The sequence below is a fragment of the Heterodontus francisci genome, chromosome 27, assembly GCF_036365525.1.
Source record: "Heterodontus francisci isolate sHetFra1 chromosome 27, sHetFra1.hap1, whole genome shotgun sequence".
NCBI lineage: Eukaryota > Metazoa > Chordata > Chondrichthyes > Heterodontiformes > Heterodontidae > Heterodontus > Heterodontus francisci.
In genome coordinates, this window is record NC_090397.1 from 48,474,288 (window position 1) to 48,488,166 (window position 13,879).

The 13,879-nt window shown below is 50.4% G+C and overlaps 1 protein-coding gene across 9 annotated transcripts in view; it reads right to left on the bottom strand.

The window, feature by feature from the left end:
• Positions 1–13,879, bottom strand: part of LOC137384812 (kielin/chordin-like protein) — a 185,948-nt gene continuing 172,069 nt past the window's right edge. For 7 of the 9 annotated variants that reach the window (XM_068059322.1, XM_068059326.1, XM_068059323.1 and 4 more), the window contains 10 exons: positions 11,834–11,933; positions 11,539–11,627; positions 11,139–11,241; positions 9,099–9,241; positions 8,361–8,533; positions 7,448–7,559; positions 6,790–6,891; positions 4,069–4,233; positions 2,264–2,564; positions 1–1,662 (listed from right to left, as the gene is read on the bottom strand). In XM_068059322.1, coding sequence (XP_067915423.1) covers positions 1,445–1,662; positions 2,264–2,564; positions 4,069–4,233; positions 6,790–6,891; positions 7,448–7,559; positions 8,361–8,533; positions 9,099–9,241; positions 11,139–11,241; positions 11,539–11,627; positions 11,834–11,933 — 1,506 coding nt within the window. In that variant the 3' untranslated portion in view covers positions 1–1,444. Of the gene's footprint in view, positions 1,663–2,263; positions 2,565–4,068; positions 4,234–6,789; positions 6,892–7,447; positions 7,560–8,360; positions 8,534–9,098; positions 9,242–11,138; positions 11,242–11,538; positions 11,628–11,833; positions 11,934–13,879 lie in introns of those variants that run through there. The other 2 variants (XM_068059321.1, XR_010977665.1) reach the window with 2 other exon arrangements.

Genomic DNA, 13,879 nt, shown 5'->3' on the forward strand with positions numbered 1-13,879 from the left:
TGACTAAAAAAAAGTGGTTTTATTGCAGAGTGTACACTAGGCATCAACACTCCTCAGTGATTATGTAAGTAAAGAGTCATTTTAAATAAATTCGGCCTCTTAAAATCTGAACTCCAGATCGCAGGAGAGTCTCACTCCAAGATGGTAAAACATGGATGTACCATTCCAATGTAGGTGAGTTACTGCTGTTAGCAATGGACAGATCTACATGTTAGATACTCAATCAACTGACAACCTGTGTCCATCTCACATGCTCAGGGATTATCACATGCCATTAATAGTGTAAGCCATGGCTCAGTGAGTCACAGTCTTGCCTGAGTCAGAAGGTTGTGGGTTCAAGCCCCACTCCAGGGACCTGAGCACACAATCCAGGCTGACACTCCCAGGGCAATATTGAGGGTGCACTGCACTGTCAAGGGTGCCGTTTTTCAGATGAGACATTAAACCGAGGCCTAATCTGTCTGCTCAAGTAGAAAGTAAAAGATCCCACAACATCATTCAAAGAAAAACAGGGGAGCTCTCCTTCCCTCCACTCTTATCTGTTTCTCAGTATCCGTCCCTCTCAGTTTTCCTTCAGAGGGCTTGCCAGTATGATTTTGAGTGCTTCCTCTCTTTCAAGCAACAACCTGAGGTGGGATTATGCCATCATTTCTTGGGAAAGTTAAAATTCTCTAAAACCACAGGGCCTACAGAGTTAATACAGGACATTCACTATTGCTATGAATGTTGGGATACTGCCCAATCCATAGCGATCTTTCACTGTCATGCTTTTCAGCAACAGAAAGGAAAGGGAATTGGTGGAACCAACAATTTACACCCAAAGCTATGGTGAGCGAGTAGGGCAGTGAGATTAGTTTAGGATTGATACAGGGCTCTGGGGAGCTTCACTCTGTATCTAAACTGTGCTGTACCTGCCCTGGGAGTGTCTGGACTGAATATAAATGTGACCAAGTTCAGTAATGTTGAGGTTCCCATTCTAAATATGCTTCCATAGGAAAAGAAAATCTCTTAGACAGTCTCTAACTGGATATTACCACAGGACTATGATCCCCAATCTTAACCACAAAAAATATTGAAAATCTAATTTACATCCTACAGTGAATAAACATAACAAGAGTCTTGATGCTCAGAAATGGTGATCTGAATGAGGTTAGAAAATGAACAAAAGCACTCCATGTGACAGATACGCAATCACTAGTTGAACAGAGAGAATCCCTGTTCTTGTTTTCATGATCCGTATGTTTGAAGAGTTAACGTGTTTGCTCTGCTTTTCCTTGGTTCTGCTGTCTGAGTGTGCAGGCCAACATTGGAGGACATGTGCTTGCCCTGTCCCTTTAAAGCCAGCTGGTTTTCCTTCTCTCCATCTTTATGCAGTAAAACACTGACTACAGGTGCACTAGCAGTGTTTGACATGTGGGTGTGTGTCTGTCTGTGCCTGTGGGAATCACAGGTTTCCGTAGATGATTTTGGGGCAGGTCTCTGGTGTTATACAGTGAGACTCATGTTCCACTAGACCAGCTGGACACTGACAGCCTGGGACACAAGGCTTGAAACAGTGGGCATCAATCACTCCCAGGGGAACATCTTTGTTGAAACAGGTCTTTGGGCATGGAGGGCCACACTCATCAAACACGTAGCCACGGTCAGAAGGGCAGCCAACAGCTGCAGAGAGAGACCACAGTCCAGTTAGCACACTTATCAATTACATATCTTTCATACATCAATGTATTAGATCCCTCCCACTGCAGGTAAATCACAAAGTACCTGGTCGTCCAGTTACACTCAGCTGCTCCCTTGCTTTCTGCTATTTTCTGTTATTTTCACATGCTTCGACCCTGTCACATGGCTGAACTCTGGCTTCAGTCCCATCACATGGTCCATCCACCCACCCCTCCTCCCCCCCACACTGCCCTCCAAAATTGTGCCTCAGACTTGACTGAGTGTCAAGTTCAACATGGGCCAGAAACTGACCTTTCACCCTCTGGGACCTGGGGGCCAAATCCAGCCCCAACAAAAGGGGAATAAGTTTGGTGAAATCAGTTTGCCCGTCTCAGGCTTGTTGCTGATGGGTATTGGCCTGTAGAATAGCAGCCTGCCCCTAATTCAGCATGATTGAGTGAAGTCAGTCAGAGAGAACGCGACCCCTGGTCACTCACATCGAATGCATGGTGAACTGGTCAGATGTGGTGCGGGTATAAAAGGAGAGGTATCTGAGGGGGAGGACAAGGAACCCTGGATTCAAATTAGACAAATGTGAACATACCACAGAGTGTTGGTGATCGCCAGTGCAGGACAAGAGCAGCCTCTCGACACTGCGATGCGTAGGCTTCCAGAGCATCGCACAAGCAGTCGTCGATATTCGAACCGCAGGCACACAGGTCGTACACGCAGGAGCCGAAGAACATCTCGGGTGGCACCACCCCGTGACACCGCTGAAAGGTCTTGGACTTCAGGATCTTGCACTTGGCATTGGCCTCTTTGCGAGCTCGGTAACCTGCTCGTTTACAGGGATCAATGTCCTCTCCGTCTGCACAATGCGGGCTGCTCTCATTCTCACTGCGCACCTGGGTGGGGTTACACACACACAGACACACTATTAATGGGAACTGCCAATCTCAAGCACACACAGTCCACCAGCATCATAAACACGTGGTTCTTCGTTCCAGACCAGGGCTGTGCTGGGATGTTGGAAAGGCTGCAGAGACTAGAATCTAAATGGGGAAGGACCAAGGGGGAGAAGAAAATCAGAAAGGCTCTGAAGTCCAGTCACGGAAGCCATTCAATGCTGGTACACAGCAACAGACAGCGATTGAGAAGACAAATGGGACCCTGGGCTTCATTTCAAGGCTGGAACTATCAAAAGGGGAGGGTCTACATCAGTTAGATAGTATTAGGTAAACATAATTGGAATACTCCTCAAAGTTCAGGATACCTACTTTATTTCAGCTTTACTCTGTATCTAACCTGTGCTGTACCTGTCCTGGGAGTGTTTGATGAGGACAGTGTACAGGGAGCTTTACTCTGTATCTAACCCATGCTGTACCTGCCAAATACTTAAAATTAACTTTGAAGCTTCTTAAAGTTTTAAGCATTACTAGCCCTCAAATGCAGCCACTTGCACTTACATAGGCACATCTCTTTAAATTTGGGCTGTTGGCTAGTTTCCCACTTTCCCTGTTAGATTAACTGTGAAAGCTGTGGCTTGGGGCCAATACTGATTGCTGACATGAGTTGTCTCAGGACTGTCTGGTGAATGATCTGCGAGAGTCAACAACCATTCCCAGTGTAGAGTTTATGGGTCTAGTGTGAACCTGTCTGACCCAGGTTGCAGTCTGTCTCTATGCCACTTGCTATGTTAAACAGTTAATGGTCATCCCATCAAACCTCCATTCCAGTTCTGTCTGCTCTTCATGCTCTCTGTGTAACCATGGCTCAGTGAGAACACTCTTGCCTTTGAGTCTGAAAGTTGAGAGCTCAAGTCCCACTCCAGAGGTTTGAGCACAGAATCTAGTATAGAACAACTAATGCAGTGCAGAGGGAGTGCTACACAGTTGGAGGTGCCTTCTTTCAGATGAGATGCTAAGCCGAGGCCCCACTTACCCTTTCAGCTGGATGTAAAAGATCCCTCAATGCCATTTTGAAGAACAGGGGAGCTCTCCCCAGTGTCCAGGGCCAATATTTATCCCTAAACCAACAACCCTTATACAGATGATCTGGTCCTTATCACACTGCTGTTCGTCAGTTAGCTGCTGCGTTTCCTACAACAGTGTCGACACGTTAAAAGTAAAGTATTTTGGGACGTCCAGAGGTGGTGAAAGCTGCTTCAGAAGTCTGTGTTCTTTCTTTCTATTTTCTTCCTGTGGTTGGGTTGAATGGCGCCTTGCACTTGCCATGATAGTTGGTCCCATCCGCTGATGTACAAAGTATTCTACTCTTGCCTGCCTATCCTACAAACACGTTCCGTCAGAAATGGCTAGCTGACACTCAGCACGTGTGGTGGGTATAAGTTAGGTCACTGTGATCTCACTCATACACCAGGCTCCAATCAGACTTGTCCTCAGAACCCACCTTCCAGCTGTTCCCAAACGTTGCCTCGGAGGTGACAATTTGCCCGCTGCGGATCCGCATGTCATCCTGGGGGTAGTTGTTGAAGTTCCCACACAGACCACACGCTTGCCCTTTATACGTTCCTGGCAAGCTCACTTCCAGGTGAGATTTCCCATTCCACAGGACCTGCAGGAAACAACAGGAATTTCAGAGACTTGAGCTACTGGCTGCAAGAGGCTCCATCACTCGGGGGAATGGTGTTCCTGCATGGGAACCCAAGGCCCATAAAGGGGAATAAGTTACTCCCTTTTCCTCATGGTGTCAGTCATGGCTGAGTGGGTAGCCCTCTCGCCTGAGTTAGCAGGTCAGGGGTTCATGTCCCACACCAAAGACTTGAGCACATAATCCAGGCTTAAACCTGCCATGGGTCAGAACTGCACCCCCACTATCATTGGAGCAGTACAGAGGAAGCACTGCACTGCCGGTGGTGTCAGTACTGACAGAGTGCCTCACTGTTGGAGAACTCTGTACTAAGGGAGCACTTCACTGTTGTTGGGGTAGTACTGAGGGAGTGCTGCACTGCCAGTGGGGTCAGTACTGAGGAAGCGCCGCACTGCCAGTGGGGTCAGTACTGAGGAAGCGCCGCACTGTCGGAGGGGTCAGTGCTGAGGGAGCGCCGCACTGTCGGAGGAGTCAGTGCTGAGGGAGCGCCGCACTGTCGGAGGAGTCAGTGCTGAGGGAGCGCCGCACTGTCGGAGGAGTCAGTGCTGAGGGAGCGCCGCACTGTCGGAGGAGTCAGTGCTGAGGGAGCGCCGCACTGTCGGAGGAGTCAGTGCTGAGGGAGCGCCGCACTGTCGGAGGAGTCAGTGCTGAGGGAGCGCCGCACTGTCGGAGGAGTCAGTGCTGAGGGAGCGCCGCACTGTCGGAGGAGTCAGTGCTGAGGGAGCGCCGCACTGTCGGAGGAGTCAGTGCTGAGGGAGCGCCGCACTGTCGGAGGAGTCAGTGCTGAGGGAGCGCCGCACTGTCGGAGGAGTCAGTGCTGAGGGAGCGCCGCACTGTCGGAGGAGTCAGTGCTGAGGGAGCGCCGCACTGTCGGAGGAGTCAGTGCTGAGGGAGCGCCGCACTGTCGGAGGAGTCAGTGCTGAGGGAGCGCCGCACTGTCGGAGGAGTCAGTGCTGAGGGAGCGCCGCACTGTCGGAGGAGTCAGTGCTGAGGGAGCGCCGCACTGTCGGAGGAGTCAGTGCTGAGGGAGCGCCGCACTGTCGGAGGAGTCAGTGCTGAGGGAGCGCCGCACTGTCGGAGGAGTCAGTGCTGAGGGAGCGCCGCACTGTCGGAGGAGTCAGTGCTGAGGGAGCGCCGCACTGTCGGAGGAGTCAGTGCTGAGGGAGCGCCGCACTGTCGGAGGAGTCAGTGCTGAGGGAGCGCCGCACTGTCGGAGGAGTCAGTGCTGAGGGAGCGCCGCACTGTCGGAGGAGTCAGTGCTGAGGGAGCGCCGCACTGTCGGAGGAGTCAGTGCTGAGGGAGCGCCGCACTGTCGGAGGAGTCAGTGCTGAGGGAGCGCCGCACTGTCGGAGGAGTCAGTGCTGAGGGAGCGCCGCACTGTCGGAGGAGTCAGTGCTGAGGGAGCGCCGCACTGTCGGAGGAGTCAGTGCTGAGGGAGCGCCGCACTGTCGGAGGAGTCAGTGCTGAGGGAGCGCCGCACTGTCGGAGGAGTCAGTGCTGAGGGAGCGCCGCACTGTCGGAGGAGTCAGTGCTGAGGGAGCGCCGCACTGTCGGAGGAGTCAGTGCTGAGGGAGCGCCGCACTGTCGGAGGAGTCAGTACTGAGGGAGTATGCTGAGGGAGCACCGCACTGTCGATGGGGTCAGTACTGAGGGAGCACCGCACTGTCGGAGGAGTCAGTACTGAGGGAGCACCGCAGGTGAGACTTTAAACCAAGGCCTAATCTAACCACTCAGATGGGCATTAAAAATCCCATGGCACTATTTGGAAGAGGAGGAGGGGTTTTCTCCCTAGTGTTCTGGCCATTATTTCTCCATCAACCAAGATCTAAAACAGATGATCTGGTCATTATCACATTGCTGTTTGTGGGAGCTTGTTGTGCGCAATTTGGTTCCCACGTTTCCTACATTAGAACAATGATTAGACTTAAAGCACTTCATTGGCTGCGAAGGCTTTTGGAAAGTCTTGAGTTGTGAATGGTGCTATAGAAATGCAAATCTTTCCTAATGGTGATAAAGAAAGTGAAACCATTTAGTACATGCCCAGCACACCCTCATGTGTCTCAGTCCCACCCTTAGTAATGTTCCTAACCATTCCTCCACAACTCTCAGTGAGAGTGCTGCTCAGTCCTCAGTGAGGCTGGAGAGAGGGCACGTACAGACTCGGCAGGCTATCAGTTAGATTGGGACTGCACCCCATTCATTTCAGGCAGGTGCTTAGAGCCCCCAGAGAGGGGGATCTTCAGGCCCACAGTCTGCGTTGAATCAGTCCAGGACCCCTCACCCACAAGCTCCATCTTTCTTTCTGAACTGATCTCTGATTTTCCTCCGTCATGTTACTGTGTGCTCTGGGTGAAGGGGCAGTGAAATCTGTGTGTGGTTGGCCCAGCAACCTTGCCAGCTGTCAGCTCGCCTGCAGCATTCTCTCCATCCCTCTCCTCCTACAGCCCAGTGAGGACAGTTCTGGCTAACTGCCCCTCTAAGTCTTGCAGCAGCCAGGATGGAGGAATCTTTGGCCCTCACCTTCACACCGATGTTAGTGTTGAGTAATATGCTGTTGGTTCTCCTCTCAATGTAGACATATGGCTCCTTGAGAAAGGGCAGAGACACACTGCGATCGTCTACCTGTAAATAAAAAGACACTTCACACCTCACACCCAGTGAGCAGAGAACAAGGAATGAACCTTGTTCACACAGGCCGAGAGCTCCTGTGCCACATTTCAACAGCCTGGTAAACTTTCCACATCAGTAAAATTCAATGTAAACTAAGCTGCCCTTGTGACATATAATTCAGGGCCTAACTACCTGACCCCAGAGTCACACAAAACATCGGGCCTGGGTTAAACCTTGCTCCATGCAGTTACATCCCACTGTCAATACCAGAATCTCAATTGTAACATTCCCTCACACACCCCACCCTCAGTGAAAGGCTCTCAGTTATAGTACTCTCCCTCTCACAACCCTCAGTCATAGAGTCAATACAGCACAGAAGGAGGCCATTCAGCCCATTGAGTCCACGCCAGTATCAGACTCTCAGTTATAATACTTTCTCCATTACACCTCACCCTCAGTAAAAGGCTCTCAGTTATAACACTCTCTAATATCCCCCGACCATTAGTATAAGGCTCTCTGTTGTTAACCCTTCAGTTACTGAGCTTTGTGACAAACTCTATTCAGTTACCATGACAACCCAGTCTTGGAGAAGTTGGACAATCAGGTCCCCAATCAGCACCGTCACCTCTTTGGTCCACGACACCCCTCTCCGACCTCGGTCTTCATTGGTTACACGGATACTGTGGAGAAAAGAGAAAATGTTTAGAGAGAGAGAGCGACTGAGCTAGAAAGAGACACACAGTGGCACAGTGGTTAGCACCGCAGCCTCACAGCTCCAGGGACCCGGGTTCGATTCCAGGTACTGCCTGTGTGGAGTTTGCAAGTTCTCCCTGTGTCTGCGTGGGTTTTCTCCGGGTGCTCCGGTTTCCTCCCACAAGCCAAAAGACTTGCAGGTTGATAGGTAAATTGGCCATTATAAATTGTCACTAGTATAGGTAGGTGGTAGGGAAATATAGGGACAGGTGGGGATGTTTGGTAGGAATATGGGATTAGTGTCGGATTAGTATAAATGGGTGGTTGATGTTCGGCACAGACTCGGTGGGCCGAAGGGCCTGTTTCAGTGCTGTATCTCTAATCTAATCTAATCTAAAGAGAGGGATGGAGAGACTAAGTGAGAGAGAGGTGGGGATGGAGGGAGTGAGTGAAGGTGGGGGGGAGGACAGAAAGCAAGCAAGAGAGTGAGCAAGAGAATGAGGGATAGAGAGAGAGTGTATGAGGGACAGTGCACGAGAAACAGAGAGAGACAGAGAGAGAGAGACAGAGACAGAGAGAGAGAGACAGACAGAGCATGTGAGAGACAGAGAAAGAGAAAGGGAGAGCATGTGAGAGACAGAGATTGAGAGAGAGACAGAGAGACAGGGGTTCTCTGTATGGAGGACATCAGGGGCCTGGTCACTGCTCCTGTCGATGAGGCTGGACACCAGGAGCCATTACCATCCTCTGAGATATGCTGGCTTATGGTGCCTGCTTGGGACACTGACCTGAAGTCCCCTCCCTCGCAGTCCTCTGCCAGAATGTAGCTGCACGCTCCCTGGAAGTGGATCATCTTTCCATCGAAGGTGAGGTAGTGAGGGTCTCCAAATACCATGCAGGTGGCAGGGCGGGGGATGCAGTGGGGGCAACACATGCCTGGAATCAGCACTGGGCTCTCATCCTAAATAGATAGAGAGTGAGGCAAGAACTGAACCCAGCATCACCCACACACACTGCACATACCCCAGTTATTCATCTTCAATGTACAGAATCCAAACAGCAGGAGGCCATTCACTCCCAGTTTCTGTTATTCTATATATAAAACCTCCGAACTGCTCAATTAGATTCCAGTCTATAATTCAGGGTATCTGTTAATCTATATATAAGCCCCCGCTGAACCCCTCAATTAGATTCCAGTCTGGAACTCACTCCCAGTATCTGTTATTCTATATATAAGCCCCCGCTGAACCCCTCAATTAGATTCCAGTCTGGAACTCACTCCCAGTATCTGTTATTCTATATATAAATCCTCTGAATCCCTTGATTAGATTCCAGTCTGGAACTCACTCCCAGTATCTGTTATTCTATATTAAACTAATTCAAGCGCTAAGATTGTGACTGCACTGACAGGCTATTCAAATTTGGTGAACAGCTGCCCTGACTCCAGCTCCCGCCCTGGCGTGTAAAGTGTTAATTTCTAGCCTCCCTGCCCCCATCCTGGGGACCCTCCCCTCCCCTCGACCTACCGATGAACAAGTGACCTGCGGGCAGTGTTCGGTCTGACAGTGGACCTCCCCAGAGATGCAGGTGCAGCTGGTGCATTCATCCACTTCCCAGTGCTGGTTCGATTGGTACAAGTGTCCCTGGTAGCTGCAGGAAACCCTCGGATCTGTGGACAGGATGGAGCTCAGAGATATCAGTGAACAGAGAAATTCCCGACCCTCTCAGAATCTCCTCAGAGGGAACACTGGCTCGCTCTCCATACCCTGGATCAATGCTCTGTCAGGTATAGTACTGAGGCATACACACTAACTGGTCTGCACTGAGTTAGCTGAATGCAACTTGGGGTGTGGTAAACAGGTGGTGGAAGTTGGGCTACAACTAGCCTGAGGACCCTCAGGGATAGAAGGCTGAACAGCAGCCAGGGCTCCAGTTCCGCATCATTATCCACTGAGTGCTGGTGAGGGTGGGAATAGAATCAACCCACCTGATAATTGCACAAGAGTGACTGGGATCTGGGAACTGTGCTCCATAGACAGTTCAGTGGGAAACTATTCCCACTCTCCATAAACTTCAGCTCATCCAAAACTCTGCTGCCTGCATCCCAACTCACACCAATTCCCATTCACCCATCATCCCCCACCCCACCCCCCAGTGTTCATGGACCTACTTTGGGTGCCATTTTAGCAATCCCTTGATTTTAAAATTCTCATCATGTTCATCTCAGTTTTTGCACTCGGAATACTTTATGCAGTTGTGGGGGATGTGGGGAATGTCCTGGGAACCCAGATACTAATCTGATGGTTCAGATATCAGGACTCCACGGCACTACTTGTATCTCAGGAACAAGGGAATTACTAGACGATAACGGATGAAGATGCATCTAGTTCACCTTTCACCATCCTGGTAATGGAGATGATGAATTACGGTGATCATTCTCTATCAATTAGTTGACAACAGACCCAGACAAGGGGCTGAATATTGTCGTGAGTGTGCTGATCCTGCCATCGGGATGAATTCTGGGTTGGGAACCTGGAAGCGCGAGTGGCAGGACATCAGGCCAATTCAGAAGCTGCCACCAGAGTGCCGTCCAATTGGACTGGGTGCAGGAGGGCCAATCAGAGGAGCCGAAGGGAAGGACAGTTGGCTGCCCCCGCTAAGAATGATGTGCGCTGCTCAGTTGAACGGAGAGGGGGAGGGCGCCACAAGATGGAGGCTCGCTACTAATGCTGGAACCGACAGACAAATCCCAATGCCCAGAACTATCAAGTGGATCTGTCTGCAGGGGAAACTTCCACTTTGCTTGTGGATGTGCTGAATTAAATCGATATCTCTTTTGGGCCTCCTTATCTCGAGAGACAATGGATACGCGCCTGGAGGTGGTCAGTGGTTTGTGAAGCAGCGCCTGCAGTGGCTATAAAGGCCAATTCTAGAGTGACAGACTCTTCCACAGGTGCTGCAGAGAAATTTGTTTGTCGGGGCTGTTGCACAGTTGGCTCTCCCCTTGCGCCTCTGTCTTTTTTCCTGCCAACTACTAAGTCTCTTCGACTCGCCACATTTTAGCCCTGTCTTTATGGCTGCCCGCTTAAAGATAACCCTGCATATTCATTTCATGGTGCTCCAACTTCCCGCTGTGCTCTTGCCTCCCGTGAGGAGACAAGCTGCAGAGTGAGGATCCTGTGCACCTCTGGCAAGCTGCCATTGCTCTGGAAAAAGGTGGTTAATTGATACAATAATGGCTTTAATCGGCTTTCTGCTGCTGCCATACGGGTTGCCGTCTGGGCACACAGCCCATCCCAGGGAAAAATGGTTGGAGGCGGGAAAATGCAGCGAGCTGGCCCAACACACTTCTTAAAAACTTTCCTGGCTGCCCTGGCCTCCAAGCCCACCTCCATAGGGCTGGGAAAACTCCCACCAAGGTAGGAAAACCCCCCAGTGGTGGAGAGCTTTGGAAATCATAGGCCCAATGTCACCTGCTCCTCTCAAGCCTGCTACACTTACCACACCGGTCATGGCATCGAATCGTAAGCCACCCACCCCCTACCCCCAACCAAAGACCTGCTTACCTTGGCACTCATAGCAGCATCTCCCCGGAGATCGGACCTTGATTAGGCCATCATGGCAGATGACAGAAAGACATTCCTCGATGTGACACTCCACATGTCCGAGCTGTAGCAGACCGAACAAAAGAAAGCATTAGAAAGAGGGATCAGTAACTATATGTGCGATTGTGTGTGAGATAGAGAGAGAGAAACAGTAACTGTGAGAGAGAAAGAGAGAGAGAGAGAGAGACAGTAACAGCAAGAGAGAGAGAGAGACAGTAACAGTTAGAGAAAGGGAGAGGACAGATACTGAGAGAGAGAGTAACAGAGACAATAATTGTGAGACAGCGAGGGAGAGAAACTATGAGAGGGAGAGAAACTATGATAGGGAGCAACTCAGAGAGAAATTACGAGTGTAACATACGTTGCAGGAACATGTGATGCATTCGTCAATAGAGTCAGTCCACGTTTCACCATCAGAAACACGGCGATTTTCAGCCTCGATCACACATTCTGCAGATTAAAGAGGAAAAGAGTAAGATCAGGTACAGCACAGGTTAGATACAGAGCAAAGCTTCCTCTACACTGTCCCATCATTACTCCCAGGTCGAGTACAGCACGATAAGATACAGAGTAAATGGGGAATTAACAAAGAACAGAATAATGGGGAAATAACGGAGATTAAGTGGAGTAAGGGGGATAATGAGGAATAATCCTACCATCACAGACTGGGCAGCAGGAACCTGCTGGAGTGAATTGCTCAGAGATCGGGCAGCTGAGCAAGGGGCAGCTCTGGTGGATACAGATCCAGGTCAAATCCTGCAACAAACACACAGCATCATTCAATGGGGTCAAGTTCAGTCAGTGATGGACAGGCTGAACCCACTCAGCAACAAGTTGCCTCTGCTCCCTGGCAATGATCCCTGGAACCCCTCAATGTGTGGCTATTAAGAAAGTCCAGACCCATTTACTTCAAACCTTTCAACATATTACTGCAATTGCTTACAGGCCATGCGATTGTCACACAGGGTGAGGCACTATGTCAGATACTGGGTTCTGGGGTTAAATTCAGAGAGAAGGCAGTGAAGGTGTTTGCTATCTGCTGGATTTGTTTAGTTTTGAGTGCTTGGGCCAGTTGCAGTCCAGGGCCCACTGGGCACAGGTCCCACAGCATCAAACCACACACCCTGCCTCAAACACATGCTATGGAAAAACGAACAGTATCAACATCAAACAATCCCAGCACAGCACAAGTTCCATACGGAGTAAAGCTCCCTCTACACTGTCCCGATCAAACACCCCCAGGGCAGCTATAACGGGAGTTAAATACAGAGTAAAGCTCCTTCTACACTGTCCCACCAAACACTCAGGACGGGTTAGATGCAGAGTAAAGTTCCCTCTACACTGTCTCCATCAAACACTCCGAGGGCAGGTACAGCACTGGGTTTTCTGCTGTCTGATTGGGACACCTGAGTGCCGGGTGCATCAGCGAGGTGCAGCTGACAGTGCTGCAGTCAGTTGCAGCAGGTGCTTCTGGAGAGAGAGAGCTGAGGAGAGAGCTGCAACACTTTTGGACAACATTTGCTGCAGAGGAGGAAAAGACTTTGGAGAAATAAGGCTGTATTTGGAGGTGGGTGGTTGAGCACAAGATCTTTGCTTGATTTAGACTGTTGAGGGAGGTGGAAGAGGTGGGAACAAGGGGTGAGGGCTGTACAATTCTACAGGGAGCTGTGCAATTGCACTGAATACACCTGAAGAGGTGGTAGAGGCAGGAATCCTCACAACATTTAAGAAGTATTTAGATGAGCACTTGAAACGCCATAGCATACAAGGCTACGGGCCAAGTGCTGGAAAATGGGATTAAAATAGTTAGGTGCTTCATGGCCGGCACAGACACGATGGGCCGAAGGGCCTGTTTCTGTGCTGTATAACTCTATGACTCTATGACACAAGGAAGCTCCCTCTCCACCCCAATTGCCCAGCCTGGGTCAGCTGAATCTACCTGGCTAAAGAGACAGAAGGATATAGCTAGTGCCAGGGCAGCTTTCGGCTGACCCAGGTGAAGACCCCTCCTGCAACCAGAAGACTGGAAGACCAGAAGTGTTACTCCAGGACTGTTTAGAGTGCTCTGTGTATCACCTTTAAAGCAAAGTCATCGCTTACAGTCTGTCTTTCCCCTTTCCTGTATACCCTCAGCCTCTCCCTGAACCTAGTATTTGTTTATACGTTATTTCTTGCAAACTTTTGTTTGTTTTTTTTTTGCAAGCCTACAACTCGGGGTGGGTTTGGCTCTTGAACCCATGGCAAGTCCATCATCACCAATGGCAGGGCCCTCATACCTATGCAGCTGCAGCCTCTGTGGTCGCCCATGTGGCCCCATCACCTTTTAAATTAATAATGTCTAGCCATGGGGTAAAGAGCGATCCCCACCCCAACATGTCTATAGAGGCTTGTGTAAAGGCAATGGCCGAGGTTGTCGGCCCCTTGGCCATTGCGGCAGCCTCAAAGTTGTATGGGAAGGCAGTGTTTTTTCTGAAGACCGAGTAGGTGGTGTAATTGGCCCTGAGTAGGGGGCTCACCGTGGGCAGGACTTTCCTGCCAGTGGACCCTCTGGGAGCCACTGTGCAGCGAGTAATGTTATCTAATGTCCCGCCCTTCATTCCCAGTGAGCTCTCCCCCACCACCTGCAACATTTGGAGGAGACGAGGTCAGGGATCACCCCAGTCCCGTATTTATGCAGCTAGCGCAGGAGGTGGTTTTGGAGG